Source organism: Cricetulus griseus, chromosome 8 (genome assembly GCF_003668045.3).
Source record: "Cricetulus griseus strain 17A/GY chromosome 8, alternate assembly CriGri-PICRH-1.0, whole genome shotgun sequence".
In the NCBI taxonomy this organism is placed as follows: Eukaryota; Metazoa; Chordata; class Mammalia; order Rodentia; family Cricetidae; genus Cricetulus; species Cricetulus griseus.
Genome location: NC_048601.1, coordinates 85,366,619 through 85,394,531, shown reverse-complemented (window position 1 = coordinate 85,394,531; position 27,913 = coordinate 85,366,619). Strand labels below are relative to the sequence as shown.

General features: G+C 41.9%; 1 protein-coding gene across 1 annotated transcript in view; it reads left to right on the top strand.

The window, feature by feature from the left end:
- The first annotated feature begins 2,559 nt into the window (after positions 1 to 2,559).
- Itprid1 (ITPR interacting domain containing 1) overlaps positions 2,560 to 27,913 on the top strand; it is a 93,432-nt gene continuing 68,078 nt past the window's right edge. The window contains exons 1-6 of the mRNA XM_027429748.2: positions 2,560 to 2,722; positions 4,179 to 4,227; positions 4,647 to 4,690; positions 19,718 to 19,769; positions 21,986 to 22,072; positions 25,333 to 25,535. Coding sequence (XP_027285549.2) covers positions 2,560 to 2,722; positions 4,179 to 4,227; positions 4,647 to 4,690; positions 19,718 to 19,769; positions 21,986 to 22,072; positions 25,333 to 25,535 — 598 coding nt within the window. The remainder of the gene's footprint in view (positions 2,723 to 4,178; positions 4,228 to 4,646; positions 4,691 to 19,717; positions 19,770 to 21,985; positions 22,073 to 25,332; positions 25,536 to 27,913) is intronic.

Sequence of the window (27,913 nt, the reverse complement as noted above, 5' to 3'; positions counted from 1 at the left end):
CATGATGTAAACAACCATCCACATTTGTGGGTGTCTTTATACATGCAGGAGAACATGACAAGGACTTTAAAGTAGAAGGATATGGGGAAAGAAACAACTGGATATTTCAGGTTTGGGGGACAACACAATCCAGGCTTGGACTTCCTTCTACAGTCAACTGAAACTGGCCAGCACTGGGTTTCAAATGTTCCTGGAAACAAAGGGGTTCCCTAGAGGAGGCAGCAGGGCTCATGCAACACACCATCTGCCCTAGCTACCATGGGACAATTTAAGGCTATTATTCAATTGGTTTATGTCCTTATCTAAAGAGGTGCTCTGAGGGCTCAGTTGAATAGATGGCAAAGATGGCCATTCAAATAGCACTTGGGTACTAACTAGAAGTGCCCATTAAGGTGCCCATTAAGGTGCCCATTAAGGTATAGTGAACAAGAGACTTCCTTTGCTATGTCCTGACCCCTGCCTGTAGCAAGGTTTCCACTTTCTTTGGCAGTCTTTTTCCCTAATCTGTAGGAAGTGCAGCCAACATGGCAGAGAGCCAGTCTTTAAAGGTTGAGTGAAGCTGGTGGCTGAGGTAGAATTTTCTGATATAGGGTGGAAGTTTGGGACATAAAATTAAAATGATATTTCTATCTAAAATGAAGCAATACTTCCAGTGCTTCCCAAAAAGCAGTGGCTTGATTGGCATGTGACATCTCAGCTCAGAACACAGCCAGCTGCTTGGTAGCTCCTGCTCCTCCATGCAGAATCTCCACAGTACCTAGGGACACCCCTCCAGCTGAGACCAGGAAAGGGATTGTGCAATTTGAGGGACCTTCTTGGTTTGTGACACATCTGTTGTTAAAGCTTTCCGATTCTCCAATAAATGTCACATCTCAGGATGTCCTTGAGCAGAATTTTGGAATTTTAATTCTTGTGAAATTTTGCACTGTTGAAGTGAAAGACCCCCAGAGGCTCAGACCCCCAGGACCTTGTCCCAGGACTGCGGTGACCCCAATCACCAGGTGGAGGTGAAAACTTGATGCAAACAGCATGAAGCTTTATTGCAGTTGATTAATGAGCTAACCCATGGGCCTTTCATCCACCCACCATGACAGATGGCAGGGGAAAGACTCTGAGAAGCCACAAGACCGAGATCTTATAGGGCAGTGTAAGGGGAGGGTCTAGGGGTACTCACAGGCTCAGGATTGGTGTGCCTCCAGGCTTGCCCTGTGTTGATTAGTCAACTGGTTGTTATGGCCCATAGGCCCTCCCAGGATGATTGCTATGCTCTGCACGTCATTGCTGTGCAGTTGTCCGTAAAGCACACCCAGAGCTGTAAAGCATAGCACCACCAGCTAACTTCTGATTGGTTCCTTGCCATGAGGCAGGCATCTGACCTCCTAGTGACCAAGGCAAGGTCAGGCAAGGTTAGGCTGTTATGGCTGCCTAAATGGGGAGCTGGTCCCTTCAGAAGCTGATACCCTGGTGCTCCCTCATAACCACAGGATTCGAGGTGCTGCCAAAGACTACTTTTCCTTTACATCGGAAAGAGTCAAAACCTGTGGTAAATCAAATAATTACAATTTTAGTGCATGCCAGCCATGGGGTTACTTTCTCTAATGTTCTCAAATCTGGTATACCAGATAATCACATAGTTTGAAATACAGTCTGAATTACTGTCTTGAATTACTGTCATTTTTTTTTAATTTGCTACACAGGATACCCTAAAGTTTACACTCCTGAATAAAATGTCCACCTTGGGGGCCTTATTTTTAACTATTTCAAATTTCTTGGTCTTTAGATTTAGAATATAAAGTTAATAATTATAAGTATCAGTCATTTTTACAGTAAATTTACAACTGTACTAGCAAATGTACTTTACCTGAGTGGCACAATTTAAATTGCACGTAAGAGCAATGTTACTGACAATTACATATAGAGTGCTTGTCTAGACTTAACAGAGATACTTGCAGTGAGTCTGAATGTTTGCCTTTATCAGACTCCCATTGCAAAGGGCAGCTTATTTGTCAGGTGATTAGTGATCATGAACCAATACTAGGATGCTAGGAATACTGCTGAGGCCTGATCTTCAGCCATTTCTCTGAATTTGAAGACCCATCTAATGCTAATTGAAACATACGTTACGGCAATGACTTAGGCAGAAAGGGTGGGCATGAATCTGACTTTTGCTATCACAGATTAACATGTTTTTAACACATAGTATGTGCTCAAAGCTCAAAGACTAGCATGACATAAGTAAGGTTGGTGTCAACATTCTATTTCTCTGTTCTCTATTCACATCTCAGAACACAACATTGAATCCATCAGTGTGGATGTGGCCTTGTGACTAGCAATGCCAAGTCAACTCCTGCTCTGACTATTCATAGCGAGGAATCTCCTTTGCCAAAATCACCAGGAATTCTGCTTGGATAGGTGAGCCTGTCTCAGTGGGACAGTGATTCTGGATGACTCCATTACTTCTAAGAATCCCCTCTCAGGCTGGGCCAAGCCGCAGCTCTGAACTCGTTGTGGTTGATTTGTCTGCCTATGTGGTTTCAGTCAGGTTGCAGAATCACCCTCATGATGATGGAGAAATCAAAAGGATCTGAGACACCCAGAGCAGGTCTGGAAAAGAGCAAGAGAGAGATCCTGAGGAATACCAAGAAGGCATGGACACCTTTGGATGGGCATCCACTTCCTGGCTCTGAGGAGGAAAGCACAATGGCCACTGTGCACATGCAAGGTAAAAGGGGCCTTCCAGACGTCTAGAAAATGTCCCGCCATGGGTGGTGAGGGGTGTGAGACTTTCGGTTGGGGGCAAGCGACTTCTAAGGATTTGAACTTGGCATTAAAGAAACAAGTGTTCCTGATACAATGCCGAGCAGTTCTATGAAATGGACACATCTGACCCCCCCCCACACACACACACACACACACAGGACCTCAGCAAATTAGACCAAATAAGGGATAAACACTGTTCCTTTCTATCCCATCACCCTCATGGTAAGCCCCAGGATTCTGAAGCTGCATCCAGGCAGCAACCATAAAGCTTGTCCCTCCTGCTCCTCCTCCTCTTTCTCTTCTTCTCTGTGCACTTGTGTGAGAGAGACAGAGAGATAAAGAGGTGGTCAAACATTGAACCTAGAGCCACGTGCAATTCAGTTAGACTGGGCGCCTGTGAGCTCAAGGGATCTGTGTTGTACTTGTACAGCTATGTCCTGCTATTTTGTGGGTGCTGGGGTTCCAGATTGTGCTTCTTTATGTTTGCTCAACAAGTGTGCTTAACCCACAACCCATCTCCCCATCTCCCAACAAACCTTGTTTCAGAACACCATTTTATTGAAAGTTTTTTGGGGTCTTCTGTGAGGCAGTGATGATCATTTTAATAACATACAGAGTAATAAATATGAAAACATTGGCATTCTGTCCAACCATGGTACCACAAATGAACACTACGCAGAATCTCCCAGGGCTACTGGCTGTTTTGTTTCACCTGATACCCTGTGTGAGGATTATTCAAATATCTCATGAACAAAGTCAGACTGAGCCCAGGGTATGAGGTGGTAGCCAACAGGAACTGGAGCAAAGGTCTCTCAGGAGTTGCTCCCTTCTTCTTTCCTTTTTCATTACCTGTTTTTGAGCCAGTGCTAAAGATCCACCTTAAAAGGCTGGTGTCTTTTTAGCACAGGTTGCCTTTGGCAATCCTGGGACTCCACTGCAATTTGTCCCTGGAATGAATGCAAATCTGGTTTCTAACCTGGCAGAGAACTCTTTGCAAATAAACACTGCTGGCTAGCTGCCTTAGGTAAATGTTGGGATTTAATAAGAGAGGTTCCGTGGTGATTTAGAACCAACAAGAGAGAAACAAAAATCTCTTCTGCTTTTCTACCCATTGTATTTATGCTAGGTAATTTTTATAATCATTCTAACACCCCTCACCCTTCATGGATTCATTTTGCTAGTCCTTAACATTTTGTCCCTTTTTTCTTAAGTTATAGTCTTTTGGCAAGTTTACATCCATTCTTGGAAGAGGCTGATTATGGAAAACAGGAGGTTGTGCCTCCAGGGGAAAAATAAATATGCTTACAAGAACATGTGACTAACTATGTAGGAAACAGAGCTGCTGAGTATGGCTGATGATAGAGGGGGTCATTGTAGCTGGTTGTTCTTTGACTAACAGATATTGTTTTCCTTTATAGAAAATTCCAAACAGGAAAGTATCCAGCAGTGGCTGGACTCTGGATTCTTGTAAGTGGTGTTTTATTTTATTTTTGCATGTGTGTGTGTGTGTGTGTGTGTGTGTGTGTGTGTGTGTGTGTGTGTGTGTGCCTTATACATTTCTCTTGCAAAGCTCCATGAAAATAATGTGGGTTATAACCCTCCCAGGAATGGGCTCCTGGCCATGGGTACCAGGATGCCAGAAGTATGGGTTTTCATATTAACTGGGTACTTGAAGGATTACTATATTACTGCAAAAGCTATATGTCAATTTAAAACCACAAAAAAATAGAATGAATGCTATTTGGAGCCAACTGTGTGTTCACTTTTGAAAATCTTCTCAATAAAACCTAAGTCTGATTTTCTGTTCAGTTTAATTACAAAAGCAACTTGGTAATAATTTATTTACATACAGTGTTGGGCTTACAGTGCTTTTGCTTCTTTTATAGTGTCTCTGTAAATGAAAACTTCCAGCAAGCCATCAACCATTCTGGTAAGGCAAGAAAACCCAGAGCAGCTGTGCTTCGTAGAGCTGAGTAGATGTATGTGTGAAAAACATCCATACTAATGTATCTTCCTCGGGGGAGACATAGAAGAGGCTTTCAGAAATAAGTTGATCTTCTCATTTGATTTTATAAGACTAGGTCTCAGAAAGTGCAGCCATGACCCCAGCAGCAGGTTATGGGCTGAAACCAGGGTCCTTGCTACCACCACTCAGACGTAGGAAGAAACTCTCTGGGTCTTTGCAGACATTTGCAAGGATGTAATTATGAAAACAAAATTGCTTAATTATTCATAATATACCATAGTTTTACTTCTAAACCTATTTTCTCTCTGGTATTTTGGTATCAAAATTATATTTCTATCTCTTCCCTAATGATATATTTATCCTAGAGAAGAGCAAATGACTAAATCCTAAACCAAACAGCACAAATATTTCTGAGACAGAAAATGTATCAGACTGTCTCCCTAGGATTTGGTAATAACGTTATTAAAATAATGAGTACAGGTCTCATGGATTCCATCTTCATTAAATGAAAATGCCAGACTTTGTGGGATCTAAGATTCTGCCATTAAAAATGTGCTTATTTTATAAATGCCTCTCTGATGGATCAGATGAAACCTTGTCACTAAAAATAAAAGTCAGCATAGACTCCAAGACTAGATCATAGGTGTTAAAGTAAATAACATTCTAGAATTGAGCAAATGCTTAAAGACTATGTCAGATTTGAGATAAACTAGGAACATAATGATTAGAGGGAAATTTGTTATTCTTCATTATTTCACATCCTCCACTGCAACTTCAATTAGGATTGGCTACTACTTGACAAGCAATTTAACCTGGTCATTTTACTTTAAAAGTTTAAACTGAAACTATATATGAAATTTCCTTATTCACTGGGTTGCTTTATATTTTAAATTTAGTTTTTATTATTTGACAGTGTCATCATATATGCAATGAATTTTAGTCATCATCACCTCCTATTATTGCCAGTCTCTCCTTTGTCATCTCCCCCTTTTGCCCAGAAAGCCCCCTCCTATTTTCATGGTATGCATGTGTTCTACTGAGTTTAGTTAGGGTTGCTCACATAAGCTTGGGTGAAAGGTCGTTTACTGGATCATATCCAACCAGTCAGCGACTACAGGACTGAAGAAAGTGATGGTCTTCCCTAAGTACCATTAAGTGTCAGGAAGAGTTGGGCCATGTGAGCCATTTCCTCTTCCATGATAAAATATTGACAGGCCCACTCATATTCAGGTCTCTATATCTGAAGTGGACTCGCTGAGCGCGAGGCCAAACCATTCCGAGTGAAGTGTTTTCACAACACACCTCACCATACTCTAGCCCTTCCAGTCTTTCCATCCTTCTTTCTAGATAGACCTTCAGAACGTTGTGGATGACCCACTTTGAGCTAAGAACTCCACTGTTCTTTACTCTCCACACTGACTAGTTATGTGTGTCTGCATTTGCTGCTGAAGGCTGTGATAAGACACTTCTCTGATGACGGATAAGGAAAGCATCTATGGTTAGAAACATGAGGGTTTAGAAGGCAGTGAGACCATATTTCATTAAAAATGCTTTATTTTTAGCACAAAGCTTCTATGATGTCTGAATTTCTGAATATTTGTTTCAGATAAATTGAATATGACAACCTCTCTATTCATACTAACTCATTCTCAAGGAAGAGACAGAAACATAAGTACATTTCACAGCATAGACCTATCTTTAGCTCTTGCTCAGGTCATGTGGAGAGACCTTTGGTCACAAGTGAAAAAATTCACTTCCTGGAAAATTCAATCCTAGGCCTGGCATCATCAGAGCCAAGCTAGTGAACTACAAAGGCACAGGCAGGAGGGAAGCAGGGTTCTGAGATCAGAGGAGCACAGCTTGGTAGCTCTTTCGTCTTCAGCAACTCTTTTAACAATAGAAGAGTTTCTACAAGTGAATTGTGTTTTTGCTTTCCAAGGCCTTTTTCACTGATCGTATTTTGAACTGAGTCACCCATAGTGGGGACAGAGTTGTTCTCATCCTTGTCTTGCAGGTGAAGGGTGTGGGTGTCAAATGCCGTGATTTTTGGTGTCACAGAAGGTGAGATGCAGGCATAAAGACAGGCCTCCCATGACCCCGTATGTGCATACAGGCACACAGAGTGTGGGGAAGTCCAGAGCCACACTGGGAAGTGTGGGGAAGGAAAAATCCATTGCAGTGAAGGAAGAAAAGGAGTTGCTCTTGAGAAGCAATGAGGTTAAAACTCAGAAACCCTGACAGGACACAAGGTGACGTCATGCTATGTTCCTTGTTACCTCAGAGACAGCATCTTAACACAAAGTTCTCCTTGTGACGAGAACAGATATGTGCCCTTCTCCCTTCTTTCCATATTAATTTTCATAATTGCAGAAGGCTGGGCAGCTGCCCTTCCCACTTAGGTCCCAGCTAACACAGACTTCATGACTGAAACTCTCAATCTGCCCCATTTGCTAGCATTGTAGCTGAAAACCCTGTAGCCTTCCATAAGTCCCCCAGAGCACTGTCTAGTAGCAGGTGGTGACTTATAAGCAAGACTTGGGCAACATTCAGTTTCTCTATTCCCTTTCTAAAAATCCCCAGTGCTGAGTTCAGACAATCTCCCCTTATTGGTGTCTAGCTGCACATCAGTTTGACTATGTTGGCTTGGTGGGGTACCACAGATCTACTCACACCAATGCCAAGGACAGCGGCCATAAGATCCATCTCCATCACTCTTCATCTCACATTCTATACTGAAACCAAAGACAGTCAGTTTGTGGCAAATTCATTGCCACCACCTGAGGACAGATTGAATGTCACTACCACCTGGCTGTGAAAGTATGTAGTCATGATACTGTAAAGATAAGACACTCAGGATTAACAAATGCCTCAACATGGAGAGTAACGAAATTGACAGAGTTGACACACCCAACCCTCATTGTGAGTGAAAAGGCCTAAGCAATTTCCCGTGTCAGGAAAGCATGTATTTAGTGACAGTTACTACTTGGTGGGCAGTTCATTCACTCATCCTCTTCAATATTCTCATTTTTCTGCTTTTTCTAATACTAGATACTGAACATGAGTGAGGTCTTATGGGTGCTAAGCAAGCAGCACAAAACTGAGTTCTATGCTAAACCATGTTCATTTAAGACAGGGACTGGTTACATAGCTCAAACTCGCCTTTAACTCTCTTCCTCTCTCTCCAGAACTCTAGGATTTTAGGCATGTACCAATCCGTAGGCAGGTTCCCAGAGGAGTAAATTTGTTGATTTCCTGTAGGGATTATGAGAATTTAGAAAACCAGTTACAAGCTTGGTGTCTGTGTCATAAGAGAGGGTCAGTAGAAATCCAGCTGAAGCCCCTTAAAGACCAGAAAGAGAAAGCCTGTAGAGTGAAGACTGTTGATCCACACTTCTTAAGCAATGGCTGTGCCTCTACATGGGGCCACGTAGCTGTGGGAGTCACCAAAACTCTGCCAACACTAAAAGGTTTCTGAATATATAATGACTAAAACGTAATTACAAATCAAGCATGTAATGGAATTCAAAGCGTTGTGGCAGCCCTCAACCAGATTTTTGTCACATGACCTCACATTGGTTCTCATCATGCATCAAGCTCACGATGCAAAGACAGAGCATACTGCCTGGACCACCCCGTTATGCTATGGGACCATTGTGTGTCATGAAGTAGAGTGAATGACTGTACACAGAAGGCATCCTGCCTTTATAGAAACATAACAATGTAATTATGGGATGTAAAACTTTCTACACTTTCCTATAATCATTCCTCAGTGTGCAAGTATCAGATACTTTATCTTTGGATATGTTGTGTTAGAACATTTGATCTTAAAAACTGATGTTTGACTTGCTGACTAGAGTTTTATAAAGAAAAAAAAAGTCATTCAATGAATTTTGGGTTGAAAATAGGACAGAATTTCCCACACTTTCTGAAATGGCTCTAAACAGGCTTCTGCCATTTTGTACTATGTATTTATGCAAAGAATTTTCTCAGCATTGATAATTATTAAATCAGAGTATCATTCAGTTCCCCAAAACACTAAATGCTCTCTAATTCCACACTGTAGCAAATATTTCAGAAAAAGTTTAGTTCCACACATAATATTAATAGAACACATCTATCTTACTAGTACACAAATTTTATTTCATTTTAAAAATAAAATCATGTATAGGAAGGAATTATGTTAAAATAAACTTCTTTATTATTTATTATGGACAAATGTTTGGTAGTGCACACATAGGAGTCTTAGTCATTGTCCTATTGCTGTGAAGAGACACCATGACCAAGGTAACTCTTATAAAAGAGAGAATTAATTGATAGCTTGTATAGAGTTTCAGAAGTTAATCCATTATCATCATGGTGGGGATCATGGTGGCAGACATGCAAGAACCATGCTTGAGGACTAGCTGAGGATTCTATGTCCCAGAGAGATAGAGGGAGGGAGGGAGGGAGGGAGAGAGAGAGAGAGAGAGAGAGAGAGAGAGAGAGAGAGAGAGAGAGAGAGAGAGAGAGAGAGAAGGGAGAGAGAGAGAGAGAGAGAGAGAGAGAGAGAGAGAGAGAGAGAGACTGGGTTTGGCATAGGTTTTTGAAACCTCAAAGCCTATCCCTAGTGACACACTTCCTCCAACAAGGCCATACCTCCTTATCCTTCTAATCCTTTCAAATAGTGCCACTCCCTGGTGACTAAGCATTCAATTACCTTACCCTATGTGGGGGATTCTTATTTAAACCACCACACTAGGTGAGTGGGATTGGGAGTAGAAGCTGAAGACACCCTGCTCTGGGGAGGTACAGGCATGTGGCGACTGTTTCTCTCAAGAATCTTTCTCCATCATGGCAATTTGAGCATAGTCTAGGCTAGTTCTACAATGACATCCTGTAGTCTTAACTACCCTGCTTCTTAATCTTTTTTCAACTAATGTCTCCTACATTAAAATCTTGTTCAGGTGGCCTCTTGCCATCCTCTGAGGCCTTCCTAAAGCCCATATTCTTTGAGGGCTTCCTACTGGATTCTGCATGGAGATGAACTTTGTCTTATAAACAACAGTTAGATGCATCTAAATCCCACCCACATAGCCCTTGGCTTATTCTGGTTCAGGATAAGCTTAGAGACCCAATCCTACTCCTTGACAAAATGGAAATCCTAAACAGGGTACAGATCATCTCTAAACCCAGTGGCCTCAAAACTCATGAAAAAGAGGTCTGAATAAAACACATTATCAGGTTAGAAAGCTTTCTCAGAAGACTAGACCTAGTCAATGAAAACTCAAGAAAACAACAAGGCAACCAAGAACATTTAATATGATCGAAGTAATGGGAGTTTGAATAAAGACGAAGAAATGAAAGAAAACTAAATGTATACAGGAAAGCATATAGAAAGCAATCAGTCTGAAGAATTGGTTTGTGCAGTGAGGGAGACAGACATTTTTTTTGTTTTAAATAAAATGTACTAAGATGATGAATTTCTGAAATCCAAGAAAGGAGAAATCATATACAGTCTCAGGATGGGGATGGCATAGGAGTGTCATCTAAAGTCTGGTTTCAAATGCATGGATGATTGTAATCAAGGTCTGGGAGCTGTAAGATTTTAATGTCATGTCTTTGCTTAGAAGAGAGTCAAAAACAATTTTTGATGAGTCTCTATTGGCATGACTGATGACCTTACTACAATGAGGAAATAGACATGAGGTTCTGATGCTTTCCGGTTTATGGGAGAGGCTGTTCCATCTGGAGCATAAGTTATTACAGACTCAGGCTTAAGATGGCAAAGGCTTGCACTGGTGTCAACTCTGGAACAGAAAGAAGAGCATGTCACTCAGAATATAAACAGGGCGTAGGGAGAGATGGGGGAGAAAATGATTCCAATTAGCTTTAAGAATTTGAACCCAAGTGTCAGCTAATATGTAAGAGTCTGTTTGTAGTAACAATATGGATTAATAATTTGCCATATCAGACAAACATACTGTGAATTACCTCTACAAAATGCCCTGGTCAGGCAGGAGTTAAATTTGCAGAAAGCTGCAGAATGCTATTATTTTAGAGCACAGCAAAACTGTAATTTGATTAGTCTATTGGACGATATTCCAAAGAACCAAATGTCTTCCATGAATCAGTCAGAAATGCTTAGGAAAACCAAAATAAAAAATGTGTTCAAAGCCAACAAAGGTGCTAATTAGTGCCTTCTGCATATCTGACTGCATCTTCTTCAGTGATGCATTGTACAGGGTTAAGTGTGGTATCTGCTGCTTCAGATGGCACAAGTCTACCTAACAGTAGGGAGGGTGGCTCGAGATTATATCTAGAAGGAAGCAGAATGGGAATTTTAACCACAGAAAGGAATGAAAGCAACAGAGCAGGGACTTTTGTTCTCACTTTAGTTTTCCCCAAAAACCAGTCCCTAGGAAACTTGTGGGGAGCAGGAATTTGCCAACGACCTTTGTTTCACGTTCTCCAAATGCTTTCAGCCAGCTTTAAAGATCCAAGAAGAGATTCTGGAAGGGGGAAATGATAGAGAAAGCATCAAAGCCACAATGAGATGGAGTATGGAAATGACGGTGCCCAGCTAACAGGGCACTGCATGGCGTCGTAGATGCAGTTGTGCCCACAAGTTCTGCCTTCTGCATCACAACCTTAAGCCGATGCCTATTGAAGTTTCAGGACATCTGGGGCATAACAGCCTTTCCCCCTGTTATGGTGTTCCCTGTGCTTCAGATTCTTGCTCTGATCAGAGGTAGCAAACACTCAAGGAGCTGGGCAGATAGTCACTAATGAAGCAGGCAGCATAGAGACTAGAAAATTGGAGTGTAGGCTGCCTTCAACAGATTGCTACCCCGAAGACACCTGGGCCTGTTCTGCTGTCTCTTCCAAGTTTTAAGGAAAGTCTTGGAGCTCCAATCCCTGTGAGTCCTGGCACACTGTGGGCCCCTAGCTTGTGCCTCTCCTTCAGGTTCATCTTGAAAACAGGCCAGGGAAATCTTGACCTTGACAGCTCAACCTTGGCGTACAGGAAGTTTTCCTTACAAATCAGAAAAATGGTGGGGGTGTAATAGTTTCACACTGCCCTCTGTAAGACTCTCCACAAGCATGTCCATCTGCTAGAGGGCCAGGTGCTGCTTCTGCAGATTCAATACACAGAAACACTATGAAACCAGCACTTGGTCTCCCAGGACTGGAGGAGATGGGGATCGTAAAATAAAATCAACTAGTGAGCCTAATTAATTGTAATAATTTTAGAACTATTTTTAAAATCAGGTTTATCTTTAAAAGTTCTAACAGGTTCCTTGGGCTGGGTTTTCTTCACACTCTTAGCGGGGCAGCAGACTGCTGCTTGTCTGAATGCACTGGATGAGCTAGATTATTGTGTCATTGCCAGCACTATCCAGAAAAGTATCAGAGTCTAGGAAAGCCCTCAGTAGCTGTACATGTGTAAAAACAATCCATGATGATGGGATGGAGGTAATGGGCAGCCGTTTCCTAACTGGGGCTGATGCTAAGCAGCTGGTGATGATGCTGAGCCTCGGGGGATGTGGCTAAATGATGGAAGACAAGAAAGCTCCCCACTCCACTGGTACTGATGGTGTAGTTTCCATGTGTACCTCGAGACCACACGATCCCCCACTGTGAGCAAGCCTGGCCACATCACATTCCATAAAACATATGCTACCTTCAGCAACTTCTTTTCTCCCTGGAAGCTGCCCTTTGTATCCTGGCAACCAGCTGGCTCCTAACTACACTATCAGGCAGAGGGATGTTCTCTAGAGTGTGGCTGCAGGGTGGTCATTGAAATTTCATAAAGTCCAGGGCAAGAGGATCCAGAGTCCAGTAACCAGAGTTTTCTGGGTGACTGGATTTTTTGAAGGACCATGGTTTTTTAAGATGTAGCAAGGCTGAGTTAATTCTTCTCATCAATATGAGAAAATGGATCATTTGCTCTTTGACAGTTTGAGCAATTCTCTGAGGCTACAGTGCCAAATCCCTGCCTGGACATGAACATTCATTCACTTTTGTTAGGAAACCCACAGCAGACAACTAGAAAAGGCTGGGGCAGACAGGGGAGCAGTCTCGGGATGAAAGCATGCAACCAAAATGCCTCAGAACCACAGAGCTCTTCCATTCAGAGAGCTGCACAGAAAAGAGTTCAGAGTTCCCCTGATGAGCTAGCCCAGGTATTCAGTCATTCACTCAGTGGATTACAAAGTAACAATGGAGGTCATCCTCATAGAAAGAGGGAAGAGAATCACAGGAAATGTTTGCTTAAAATGTGAAACAGAATTTCTTTTACCTTCTGTTTGGCAACTTGTTACTTAATTCATCAGGACATCAAGTCTTCATGTAGTTGCCGAGAATTTGTCCTCGACTTGCTTTTATGATATGATTAATGAGGTGGTAAATCAGCTTTCTTTCATGTGACAACTTCACTCAATTGCCTGTCATTTTGTCACATTGAGATGCTCCAAGACTGGGTTGTGTTCCGTGAGCAAGTGTGCTGCTATGGCTTAATAATGCCCACCCAGGTGAGGGGTCAGTATTGATTAGACTATTGTTTACAACATTCGGCTCACTGGGGGTGTCTCTTGGCATAAAAAAAAAAAAAACAGCTAAATGCAAGATCTCATTTCCTAGAATACTCTGTAATAATGAATTTAGTCAAGTTATTGATTTCCCAAGGTTAGATACATTCCCGTAAATTACTTTCCTTAAAAAGTTATTTATTAACTTTATAACAAATGTTCTTCACCTCATGTGAAAATCTGCGAGATGAAGATTTAGAAGATTAGATTTAGATTTAAAAGATTTCACTGTCTAGGCTCAGTGAAAAACTAACATGATTGATTAATGATGACTGCCATGGAAACAGGGTTGAGGAACTGTACAGGGCCCATGCCTAGTGTCAGGCTGTGTCACATCCTTTCAAATAGATTTATGTTTCTCAACCTACCTTATGCTGGAGAGGGTCCCACTTGCTTTGCTGTACCTTCTATGTATTTTTACTCTCGCTGACTCCTTATAGGGTAATTATGCATGCTTGGCATGCTTAACTATCCTTTATTTAAGCTGTGCATGTTAGCACACACCTTTAATCCTAGGACTTGGGAGGAAGACTTAGGCGGGTCTCTGAGTTTCAGGCCATCCCTGTCTATACAGTAAATTCCAGGACACCCAGTGCTACACAGTGAGACCCTGCAACAAACAAGCAAACAAACTCGTCTCTATACTCACATTTCAATTATATGCTTCCAGTTTTTGTCTTTCTGGATCATTTAACAGAATAACTCAGCCTTTAAAATCTTCTATTTTAAGTATGCACATTTCTTAAACAAGTTTGACACTAGGTACCTGGATTCCCATCACTTGGAGGTCAGAGGCAGGAGGAACTTGACTCCAAGTCCAGCCTGGAGTACACAGGGAGACCCTGTCTTAAAAGTGACAGCAATAGTAACAGTAACATACAAGAACTCTCTTTAAAAAAAAAAAAAAAAGCAGGCCTCCCAGGAATATCCATCCTCGTGGCCTAACTACTTACAGTAAGACTGGGCATAAACCCCCACATCAACGCTGGATGAGGCAACCCAGTAGGAGGAAAACAGTCCCAAGTGCAGGCAAAAAAGTCAACGATATGCCCCCTCACCATCCCACTGTTGGAAGTCTCACAAGAACACCAAACTACACAATAAGGACTATGTAAGGGACCTAGTTCAGGCCCACACAGGGTTTGTGTTTGTTGTTTCAGTCTCTGTGATACCCTATGCATCCTGCTTCAATCTCTGTGAGCCCCTGAGAACCCTACTTAGTTGATTCTGTGGGCCATGTTATCATAGTGTCCTCAAACCCTCTGGCTCCTACAATCCTTCCTCCTACTCTTCTTCTGGGTATTCCTGATTCTACCTAGTGTTTGGCTGTGGATCTACGCATCTGCTCCCATCAGTTTCTCCTCTGATGATAATTGGACTAGGCACCGATCTGGGAGTATAGCAAAATAACATGAGGAACCTTTTCATTGATGTTTACTCAGTCATGTTTGGTTCTATCCTGGGTCTCTGGACTTTCCTGCCTGTGGTTGTTGGCATGCAGGCAGTATCAGACATGGCCTTCCTCTGTGGCTTGGGTCTCAGGCTGCATCAGTCATTGGTTGGCCACCCCCACAAGTTATGCTCCACCATTACACCAACATATCTTGCAGACAAGATAGATTGTAGGTCAAAGGTTTTGTAGCTAAGTTGATGCCCCATTTCTACTACTGAGAGCCTTGCCTAATTATTGAAGATGGCCAATTTGGGATCCATGTCCTCCTTTACTAGGAGACTTCACTTGGGTCACATTTGTATATTCCAGGGAGTTTTTACGGCATTGGGTTTCTACTTGCCTCCCAAATACCCCCCAATTCTAGTCATCTCTCCCAGTACTCTCTCCCTCCATCCCTACTACCCTCTGCCTGACCCCCCTGTTACCACTCCCACCCACCCCAACACACCCACAAAGTTTTTTCTATTTTCCCTTCCCATGGAGATACATTTGTCCCCCCTTGAGACCTGTTTGTTACTTAAGCTTTGTAGGTCTGTGGATTGTAGCATAATTATCCTTTACTTAACAGCTAATGTCCGCCTATACTTGAGTAAATACCATGTTTGTGTTTCTGTGTCTGGGTAACCTCACTCAGGATAGTATTTTCTATTTCCATTTATTTACCTGAAATTTTATGATGTCATTCTTAACAGCTGAGTAATATTCCATTGTGTAAATGTCCCACATTTTCTTTATCCATTTTTGATTGAGGGACATCCAGGTTGTTAACAGGTTCTTGTTATTCCAAATAAATCTACAATGAACATAGTTGAGCAAGTGTTCTTCTGGTAGGGTGTATTGTCATTTGGGTATATGCCCAAGAGTAGTATAGCTAGGTCTTGAGGTAGATCTATTCCTAATTTTTCTGAGTGACTTCCATATTGATTTCAAAATTGGTTGTACAAGTTTGTACTCCCACTAGCAGTGGAGGAGTGTTCCCCTTGCTCCACATTTTCACCAGCATGAGCTACCATTTGTGTTTTTCATCTTAGCCATTCTGCCAGGTTTAAGATGGAACTTCAAAGTCGTTTTGATCGCATTTACCTGATGGCTAAGGATGTTGAACATTTCTTTAAGTGTTTCTGAGCCAATTGAGGTCCTTCTGTTGACCATTCTCTATTTAGATCTATCTTGGTTAGGCTTTCTATTGCTGCTGTGAAACACCATGACCAAAACAAAATTTGGGAAGCAAAGGGTTTATTAGCCTTACACTTCAGCATTGCTGTTCATCACCAAAGGAAGTCATGACAGGAAGTCAAACAGGGCAGGAACCTAGAGGCAGAAGCTGATACAGAGGTCGTGGAGGGGTGTTGCTTACTGGCTTGCTTCCCATGGCTTACTCTGCCTGCTTTCTTATAGAACCCAGGACCACCAGCCCAGGGATGGCACCACCTACCATGGTCTGGGCCCTCCTCATTGATAACTGAGAGAATGCCTTACGGTTGTACCACATGGAGGCAGTTCCTCGACTTAGGCTTCTTCCTCTCTGATGACTCTAGCTTGTGTCAAGCTGATACACAAAACCAGCCAGTACAACTGACCTCTTGTCAGTTTGACACACACAAACACATCAATATTAATCCACACCCTTCCTTTCGTATTCACCCCATGATCTCACATTAAAAATATAAGTAACTTTTAAAGGCCCATGGTCTTTGCAAATTCAAACACGTTAAAATCTCAGTCCCTTTAAAATAGCCAATCTCTTTTAAAATCTAAACTCTTTTAAAATACAAAGTCTCTCAACTGTGGGCTCCAGTAAAATACTTTCTTACTTCAAGAGGGAAAAAGCAGGGCATAGTCACAAATCAAAGCAAAACCAAATTCCAACCAATGTCTGGGATCCACTCAAGATCTTCTGCACTCCTCCAAAGGGCTTGGGTCACTTCTCTGGCTCTGCCCTCTGCAGGACACAGCCTTTTCTTCTAGGCTCAGGCTGGCTCCATGCCACAGTGACTGATTATCTTGGTGGTCATCCCATGATACTGGCATCTCCAAAACTGCTGGGGTCCCTTGTGGCAACTGGGCTACATTTTCACCAATAGACACTCATGGGCTCTTTTTTATGGTGACAAGCCTTAACTTCTCTCCTTGTCCCTTCAATCCTGGGCCTTCAACTGCCACCGAGGCTATACCTTCATCAGTGGCCTTTCCTGGCCTCTCACCGTGCCAAGCCTCAGCTTCTCTTGATGGTCACTTTATGCTGTCAAAACTAGTACCACCTGGGTGATGCTTACATATTACCAATCCCATCTGCCAACACAAGGTTCATCCTTGCTGCCTCCTGAACACAGCTTCTCTGTGTTCTCAGGAAACACTTCTCAGAAGATTTCAGCTCAGCAATGCTTGCTGTTCTTTTCTCAGTCACCACTAATTTCTTAGTTCTACCCAACTAGCATCAATTATCCAAGTAACACAAAGATTTCACTTCAGTGGTGCTGGCCTCTTGTTAGTTATGACTGACTCTTCAGCCTCAGCTGACCAGAACAACAGAGTCTTAATTCAAAATTGCAAATGGCCTGGATAAATTATTCAAATGTCCCCCTGACATTTCACAAGTCAAGCCTGCATTCTCTGCACTGGTCTGCACATTCTTAACTTCCAAGCTCCCTCAGAACATCCCACGGAGATCACAACACTCAATGGCTTTTCTAGTCTGAAGTTTTTTGCTTTGACAGTGTCCTTTGCTTTATAGAAGCTTTTCAGTTTCATAAGGTCCTGTTTATTGATTGTTGTTCTTAGTGCCTGTGCTATCTGAGTTCTGTTCAGAAAGTTGTCTCCTGTGCCAATGTATTCTAGGCTATCCCCCGCTTTCTCCTCTATCTGTTCAATGTATCTGGTTTTTCAATGAGGTCTTTGATCCACTTGGACTTGAGTTTTGTTTAGCATGATAGATATGGATCTATTTGCATTCTTCTACATGCAGACATCCAGTTATTACAGGACCATTTGTTGACAAATATCAGTATTCTTATCTCCAGTGTCCAAACTCGAAATTCACAGTCAAGTTCCTAGAAACAATGCTGTCATTTAGTGACTCACTACCTAGACAGTAATCCTGGCTCCAAACTAAAGCCTTTTGTAATGCCCAGTGTTCTTCCCTGTGCAACCCCCGGTCAGGTTTTCTCATTCAAACTTTGATCTGTTTTTCTTTCTTTTGGAGGAAAGCCTTGTTTTCTCACAGTACAGGTGGCAGCACCTAAGTTTATACATGTTGCTTAGTGTAACAGGGCAGCCAGGAGTGAAAAGTCGGGTGGACATTCTGATAAATTTGTCCATGATCCGATTATTTCTTTTTGTAGATGATGTTGGCATGTTATGTTGTGACACAGTCTGTCTGAATATTGCAGTAGCCTCCAAGTGCCCCCTATGATGCCCAACTGGATCCTTAGAATAATCTTTATCATGTACAATGTTTTGCTCAAAACAATGGATTTTCATATCCTGTTGCATAAATGTAAATTCTTCTTTTTGGCTTTCAAATACACCATGGGACATTCTGTTGGCAGTGTGGTGTTTGGAAAAGAAAACAACAACAACAGCAGCAGCAAACCAAAATAAGCCATGGCATTTTACTGGCCATGAGAAGTTTATGTAACTGTGCTGTCTTCTTTTTTCTCTCTTAAGTGTGAAATAACAAGCCCCATTTCAAGGACTTATTATGAGAACACAGAAGATTGTATAGGGTCTAGAGAGATGATTTACAGTTAAGGACATTTGTTGCAGTTTTTTTCAGATGATCTGGATTCAGATCCCATCACCCACATGGTAGATAACTCTACTTTCAGGATATCTGATGCTCTCTTTTGGACTCCTTTAATGCATTGCACATATTATATGCAGGCAAACATGCACACAAAATTAACAAATAAAACTAAAAAAATAAATTGTAGAATGGCAGATTGAGCATAGTACCTCACAGAAAGTACAAAATAAGCACTGTTATTGCTGTCATCAATAATAAAGGTAGTAATAAATTTCTTACTTTGATACACTTGACTTGTGGTCATGGAATCATGGCAAAGTTTCCATGCATTCCTTTGGAAAACAAGGATAGGGCCTATACTGGAAGGCTATTGAAAGCACTAGATGATACCGATGAATTGTCGAGCTTGGCACCTGCTGAATATTTCATGCAAGGTAGCCTGCCCTTGGCCTTACCAGTCTGTCTATGATCTTGACAGAGCACCCCTAGATGCTAATGTTCCTGAGAAAATGTCCCCAGAATGTGAAGATGCCATTTTTATTATCTCTAACAACGCTACCCCTTTATCCAGCAAATTCTAACCACACTTCAAAATCCAAGAGTCTCCTTGCCATGAAACCTTTGCTAAGTGTCCCATTTGTTGCTGACCCCACCACCCCACTCCCCACACTGAGTGTCACTACCTCTCACACTGCTTAGCATTTGGTACACTGTACCTTGCTCATTGTAGAGACATGATGGTTCTGAGCAGCTCAGCTGCAGCAGGTCAGCTGCTAGCCAGGAGCACCTGTGGAGAGAGGGCAAGTTCCGGGCCTAGGCTGCAGGCCCAGTGGAACCCACAGCCTGTCCCAAATGGGGTGTAGGTTTCCAATATCCCGCTCCTGACAACCAGATACAGTGGGAAATTACAAATACGGAGTCAGGTAGGAATATAAGGGTATTTAATAGGGAAAAGCCTTACTTACAGAATGACCTAGCCAGCTGGCGTGGCAGCAGTCTGTCCAGCAAGTACCAAAGTGAAACTGAAAGAGAAAACGCAGTCACTCTACGTCACCCTGACCACACCCTCGCAAGCGTGGTCAGGCACACCTGTAGCCAGCCCCTAAGTAGGTGTGGCTACAGCTTCCCCTACAGACGTGGGCATTGGAATCCCTTGCCACATCTGGGGGTGGGAAACCTTCTTCACACATGGATAACAATGTTCTATCTTTTCTTTGTAATTGCAGCTTCTTTGCATGAACAAGGAATGGTTCAAATGACTGTGAAAGACTATATGAGGTGGGTAGCAGAGTCAGTCACTTCACTCTGGAAATTTCCATCTTCATCATTAAATGAAGTAGAAACAAGGATAATAATTTCTTCTCAACAATTCCATAGTTCTTGGGATCTCATGAAATGTTACTCCCTTAGCCACTATGACTGGAGCACTTTCGATAGTCTTTGCAGAATTAGAATGCCTTAAATATCATAAAGGAGGGAGAGGATTACATCCACAAATGTTGGCCTCCAATGAAACTTAATTAATATTTGCATAAATGCATTCTACTGCAATACATCGATTAACAGAAGGTGTACTTAACGTTTTTTGTCTGGCTAATGATGTTTGTTGTCCAGCATACTATCTACTGACTGTCTAGCTATTGATGGGAAGGCGTGTATCCCTAATGAAGGAGAGAATAGATTACAGAGTATGCTCTCCTGTGCAGCTGCATGACACTGAGCATAAAAACCCACCTCAGGCATACTGAACGGAAACCTTAGGTGGAGTTCAGAACCGCATAGTCTAGTTTTTAAAATGCTGGGACTGACTGAGCTCTTTGAGGCAGGGAACTGCTTCCCGCTTTTGGGTCATTTTTGTAATTTCAGAATTATTCCAGAAAACCAGATTTGCAGTGCTGATGTGCACACATTCCACAGTTCTTCCTCCCTTAGGTAATTAGTTGCTTTGATTTAAAGCAGTCACATATTTATAAGGCACCAAGAAAATTTCATAGAGAGCTCAAAGAAGAGACTAAGAGCTGGATTCAGAGACGAGCTCATGTGCCCATGGCTGGATCAAAACAGCAAGTGTTCATAGGTTCTTCTGGATGTAAGGCCAGTGCTTCTAGATTGCACAACTGAACATTGCAAAATGGATGTAGCCCTCAAATTCAAAAAGAAAACTGAGATTCAAAGAGATGAGGTATGCAGAATACCTCTCTGATGCTATGGGGGGAAAACCCACTGATCAGAAGCAACTTGAAGGAGGAAAGGGTTTATCTGGATTACAGGTCATAGTTCTTCACTGAGGAAGCCAGGGAAGGAACTCAAGCCCGGAACCTGGAGTCACAGACTGAAACAGAGACCACAGAGGAGTGTGGCTTGCTCAGCTACCTTTCTTATACAGCCCGGGCCTACCTACCTATGAATCGGCCCTTCTACATTAGACCAGGCTTTCCTCCACCAAGAAAATGCCCTACCGATATTCCCACAGGCCAATTTAATGGAGGCAATTCCCCAGTCATGGTTCTTTTCACAGGTGTCTCTAGTTTGTGTGGCAAGTTGAAAACAAACAAACCAAACAACAACAAACCAAAAACAAAAAACCTAACCAGTACACAAGGCAATAAATAAAAGGATATGTTTTCCCCTTTCCTCAAGCTCTATGGTCTTTTAAAACTAGAATTCTTATTATTCAGGAACATGTTCTTTCTCCTCTTTAATGAAAAGAAACAATTAAACAGAGAGGCAGGGTCCAGATGTTCTTATTCAGTATGGACAGGACTAAAACAAATTTAGCAACTCAAGTTTAGTAACCTCGTCTCTCTGGGAACACTGACATCTGCAGAGTGTTGTTTGATAAATTTTAATTGTATGCCAACTGTCTAATATGATCCATGATATACCTGAGCTCCATAAAAACAGAGTTGCATTATAATGCAGTTCAATTTTCTTTGGAAATGCTTTACATTGTTTTATAATACAGGAGTACCAGACATGGTGATTCTCATTGCTTTGTGTAGGAAGGGACTTCATTACTATCACATATGGTTGGCCACAGGAGCTCTGGGGACACAGGTTAGAGACTGCTAGCCATGAACTCTGAAATCCTTCTTCACTGTGAGAAATGACACGGAGTACCTCCAGTGGTTGTTTGCTACGTGTCTTTCATCACATAATATTAAGTTCTTCCCTCAAGTTGGAGCCTAGCAAAGCCGTGTTTCCGAAAGGTCCCCCAATGATTTGCCATCTGTCAAGAGTGAGACATTCTGTCACCTTTATAATAAGCACTTGCAGGCACCTAACACTTAAATTCTCACACTTTCTATAACAATGCTTGGAAAGGAGGAGTACCCCTCTGCTGCACACACTGCCACCTTCCAAGGCGTGGCCACTATGGGCTTATTAGAAACAAGAGGAAACACAAATGCTCGCTCTGGAATGCAAATCCTCTCAAGGACCTCCTGGGAGAATATAAGTTAATGTGACTCATCTTTGATCCCCTCACATTCTAGATCTCTGCACCAGTTTTCAGAGACACCTACCCTGTCCAGAGGGACTAGTTTCAACTCTTGCTATTCCACCACAGGTGTACCACAAAGGTATGTGTATTCCTGGCACTTTCATCCAGATAAATGATTCTGCTTAACAATTGGCTTCATGAAATTATAAATCTGTACTTGAGAGATATTGGTTCAATTAATGGATGAGAGGGTAAACAAAGGATTTCCAAACCTGATTTCCAAGAACAAAAGATATGTTCTTGGAAAGGAGGTTAAGTATGTATCACTAGGAAATACCCAACAAATGGTTAGACCACACATTTGCTGGAATTTCATTCATTTACAAAACAAGGAAGCTGTATCTAGACTGCAGCTCTACCTGTTAGAACTATCACCGGGTCATATTTTAAGGTAAAACTGCAAAAAGGTGCAGAGACCACATTATTATTGATAAGACAGGCAGATAAAATTTACAAGTGTGTATACACAGAGAGAAAAACATCTGGAAAGACCTATATACTTAGTGGGAAGGAGATAAGGACTAAGGACAAAGATTTACATGCAAATTTTACCTTATAGAAGGTGAATTTATTCTATTTATTCTTGTGCAATTATATGTGTTACAAGCTAATGATATTTTCATCATGATTCAATAATACATTAAATGACAAGTCAATCAATAATCATATTTGTGGCCATGACACTGTACTCTTTGGGAGTCAGTCTTTGTTAACTTTGTGTCATAGGAACATAGCCTCAGAACTTGCAACACCACAGATGTTTAATAAAGATTAGTAAAAATGGACAGAATAAAGATTTAAACAGTGTGGTCAATAGATAATGAATTAAAATTTCATGTGGAATTTAAGATTCTCTCCAAACTCATTTCTTATTTAAACCTTCTTTACGCCAATTTGTCCATGGCATACACTCAACTGATTGTCACTGCAGCTTTCAAGATCATTTTAATGATTGTCCCAACCAAACCATTTAGACCCCTTAATGAGGGTCCTAACCTGTCTTTATCTCCCTGATTGGCTCAGAAGCAAATCAACAAATCTGCAAGTGACATCAGAAATTGTGAACCTGATACTGGTGCTATCAGGGAAGAGGGCCTGCCCACGAGACTGATGAGACTGAAGCACTGGAGAGAACATTATCTAAAATGTCTCAAATAACCTCATGAATGTAGCACCAAAAGTAAAGCAAAGAGAAACCTTAATGATGAGGCAAGAAAGCCTGCTGAAATCTTATGAGATATTCCAATTCTCACGGAGTCCATAGCATTTGAAAGTTCAAACACCAGAATTTTTTTGAGTGAGAAGTGTGTTAATATACACCAAATTCCTAGATAATTGATTCTTATGTGTTTCTATGCCAACACAGACTAACAACATTTTGACAAAAGGATTTCTTGTTTCTCAGCCAAATCAAGACAAAAATACAAACACTAGAACATATTCTAATTCTACCTAGGGACTTGAAAACATTATTTGGGAACATTGATCCTATAGTGTACATTCAGTAATATCTTTGACTGATTTGTGCATCTAAGGGGGCCCCAGACTAATGATGGGGGATGTCCTTCTGCATGCTGTGAATGTAAGTTTCTCTTATTGGTTGATGAATAAATGATGAATGACTATTAGCCAGGCAGGAAATATAGGCAGGCCTACCAGACTAGGAGAATTCTGGGAAGGGGAAAGGCAGAGAAGCAGTCTCCAGAGGGAGACACCATGGAGCTGCCAAAGGAGTAACATGTCGAGCATTACAGGTAAGCCACAATCTGGGGAAATACATAGTTTAATAAAAATAGGCTAATAATTAAGAGAGAGCTAGCCAATGAGAAGCCTGAGCCATTGGCCAGATGGTTTATAATTAATATAAGCCTCAGTGTGTTTATTTGGGACTAAACTGCTGTGGGACCGGGAAGGACAGAAACTCCATCTACAGACAGATGTTTTAAAAAATATTCTTCTTTGAGTGTCCATTCTGTTTTTTGTTGTTGCTTTCTATTTCCTCTTTTGTAATCATTATTGTTTTTATTTTTATTTTTATAATTTTTTAATTTGAATTAGAAACAATATTGTATTACATGTTAATCCCAGTTCCCTCCCCGTCCCTCCCCCCCTAACTAACACTCTCCCTATCCAATACCATTTCTGCTCCCCAGGGAAAGTGAGGCCTTCCATGGGGGGAGGGTCTTCAGAGTCTGTCACATCCTTTCTGGATAGGGCCTAGCCCCCCCACCCCACCCTGTGTGTCTAGGCTGAGGGAGTAACTCTATGTGAAATGGGATCCCAAAGTCCATTCCTATGCTAAGGGTAAGTACTGATCCACTACAAGAGCCCCATATATTTACAAGGCCTCCTCACTGACACGCACATTTCTGGGGTCTGCATCAGTTCCAGGTTGGTTTTCCAGCAATCAGTCTGGGGGGCCAAGAGCTTCCTCTTGTTCAGGTCAGCTGTTTCTGTGGGTTTCACCAGTGTGGTCTTGACCTCTTTGCTCATCACTCCTCCTTCTCTGCAACTGTATTCTAGTTCAGTTTAGTTTTTAGCTGTGAGTATCTGCTTCTACTTCCATCAGCTGCTGGATGAAGGTTCTAGGATGGTATATAAGTTAGTCATCAATCTCATTATCAGGAGAGGGCATTTAAGGTAGTCTCTCCACTGTTGCTTAAATGGTTAGTTGGTGTCATCCTTGTAGATCTTTGGACATTTCCCTAGTGCCTGATTTCGCTTCAAACCTATACTGGCTCCATCTTTGATGGTAGCTCTTATATTGCTCTCCTCTATTCTTCCCCCTACACAACCTTCCTGCTCCCTCCTGTCCTCCTAACCCCCTCCTCTTCTCCCCTTCTCATTCTCCTAGCTCCCTCTCCTCTTCCCCCATGCTCCCAATTTGCTCAGGAGATCTTGTCCCTTTCCCCTTCTCCGGGGAACCATGTATGTCTCTTTCAGAGCCCTCCTTGTGCCTAGCTTCTCAGGTGGTGTGGATTGTAGGCTGGTAATCCTTTTCTCTAAGTGTAAAATCCATATTGAGGTGAATGTCAGTGCATTGTCTATGACTTCCACTCCACAGTCTTCCTGCCTGGTCCAATTTAACCCTTACCCAGTGGGAAAGGAAAGCCAGGTAGAAAAACTCATGGTTTTGTTTGTAAAACTTAGGAAAGTGTCCCTGGGTAGGGTTACTGACTGACTGTCTTTTAAGTGAGCTGGATGAGTTCTAGTGAATTTACCATCTGTCTGTTCAAGATCCTCTTCCAGTAAAATTTGGGAAGACTGACTGAGTAGAAAAAAATGGCTCATGGTTAAATGGTCTCCCATAGATAAAGATATTCTTATGTTTTATCTCAGCATTCCTGAATGGCTGGAATTTTGGGAAAAAGATCCAGTGGAGATTCTCTTGGATCTAGGTTTTGGTGCTGATGAGCCAGATATCTGCACACAAATCCCAGACAGATTCCTTGGTTGCAGCTCTGCAGCCAGAGGCATCAACATCCGTGTCTTCCTTGAAGCACAGAAGCAGAGGATGGACTTGGAGAACCCTGACTTGTATGGTAAGTAGGAGCCCATGGCACTGCATCTCAGTACCTGGCAATGAGTACTGGGAAGGGCCACAGTATTTGACAGGATAGGCTACCGGTTGTGTGTGATATTGTTCAAAACCACAAGTGGCTTAAAACAGAAAAGATTGACCTCTTGATCTCTCTTTATGTCTTCCATGGTTTGGGATGTATATTTGGAAGGAAGACTGATTTGCTCCAGTGTCACTGAAGGACTTGCCCCGCCCCTACGACAATCTGGAGCATGACTAGTTGTAATGACAGGGAAAATATGGGAGTGGGAATGTATACTCAACCTTCTCAGAGGTCATTGGTCAAAACAAGTCAGAAACTCCAAGGCAATGGGATGTGCAGTCTTGTGTAAGCCCAAAGGTGAAACAATCTCACTGGTACTCCAATATCTACTCTAGCCACACCCCAGGAGACAGATCAGCTTGCTCATCATGAAGCCTTAGTGAAACCTTTCTACTAGAGGCTGCTTAGACTACTACTGCCTATGCCTTTAGATGCAGATGGTAGCTACTCACCTCTCATATCTGGCTGAAGTGTGGGTTAACTACACTTAGTCCTTACAGACAGTGTGCTCTTTCTATGTTTCCCCACTGAGGTATCAGCATAGCCTCTTGGAGAACTGGCACATGAGCAAATACCTTAGGAGAAAGAAACATTGTAGCTAAACATTTTATTTACTTCCAGATTGATGGGCAGTCTTCAGGCTCCTAGTGGTTAGCTAGATTACATGTTCAAATTCATTTAAATCTGGAACCCCTCTTGGATCAGCATGGGGCACTTCCATGGAACACATGACAGAGTTTGAGAAAATTTACATGGGGAAAAAAGCAAAATGATAATTTTGAAGTAAGTCAATGAAGAGGAACAATTTTCTCAATAATCAGAAAGAGACTTCTCTTGGATTTCTGTTTACTTGCTCCTCTTCCTCCTCCTCCTCCTCCTCCACCTCCTCCTCTTCCTTCTCTCTCTCTCTCTCTCTCTCTCTCTCTCTCTCTCTCTCTCTCTCTCTCTCTCTCTCTCTCTCTCTCTCTCTCTCTCTCTCACACACACACACACACTGAAATGGTTCTCAAAATCTCAAGCAGCAAGGTTTTTTTTAAGAGTATGTAATCCTGAAGGTGTTTTGATATATTCTTTTTACTTCTAAAAGGAGTTACTATGGTTACCCTCCTCCCAGAAATGGCAGTTCTTTGATCAATTTTCTATTTCTAGAAAATACCCTAACTTAGTGATATTTATGTAGTGTTTTAGTTCATCTATAAGATAAGCATTTCACAAATGAAATTGAAACATTGGATATAGAGGAGCCAAGGCTGGCCTTTGATCCTGGTGTGGCTGCCTTGCTTTTATTTCTCCTGCATAACACAAGTGCACTTTTTCTTCAATAAAGCTAAGGAAGTCAAACGTAAAATAAGTGACAGGCAAGTTAGTTGGCTACTCAAAAGAATGCCTCATTCAAAGTTGATGCAGAAGATTCAAACCCAGGGTAAGGATCAGTTATTTAACCTGCCCACAGGTCAACACAAAACACTCATACATGCTCCAGGCAGTTGTTCTCTGACTTGACTGAACCAATTAAATTGGTAGGCTTTGTCTTAGTCTAAGTACAAAAGCTTGTTATGAGATGGATAGAAGGCAATCATAAAAGCAATTGCATCACCAAGTTCATCAAAGAGATGATAGTTCATATGAGCTTAACAAAGGGGAAGAATGTGATCAGAATTATCTGGAAACATCCAAAAAACAAGAATTCCTTTAAAGGTCTTGAAGGAATTTCACTGCCCTCTGTGAAAAATCCACCAGGTCTTTAGAAGCAGTAGGATGATTGGTTGATAGTTTCTCCTTTCAGATGAAAAACAAACAAATGACCAAACAGGTGAGCACAGAGTATGCTCAGGGAAGGCTCAGTGGACAGCCATGGAGGTCCAGACAATAGAACGGAGGACAGCATCTGTGATGGCTTATCTTCATTGTCATCTTGCCTGGATTATTAAACCACATCTCTACTGTACTGTAGCAGAGAGAATTAATTAAGGGAGAAATGTCTGCTAGAAACAGACAGGAGCCCATCATGAAATAAAAGGGAGAAGGAGAAGTCCCAGCAGGTCAGGTACCACTGCCCTATGCACCAAGCCAAGCTGTTCTTCTCTGCCATGCCCACCTGGCCATTGTAAGCAGAAACCATGACCAGTGTAAGTAATTACTCTTAAGTTTTTCCCTATGAGGTATTTGGTTGCAGCTTTAAAAGATGTCCAAATAATGAAGAAAATTGGTAGTAGAGAAGTGGGGTCTTCGGGGTTTATTTGGCAATAATGCTCAGAAGACTTTGGAAGTGGTTTGTGAGAGATGTTGGGGAAGAT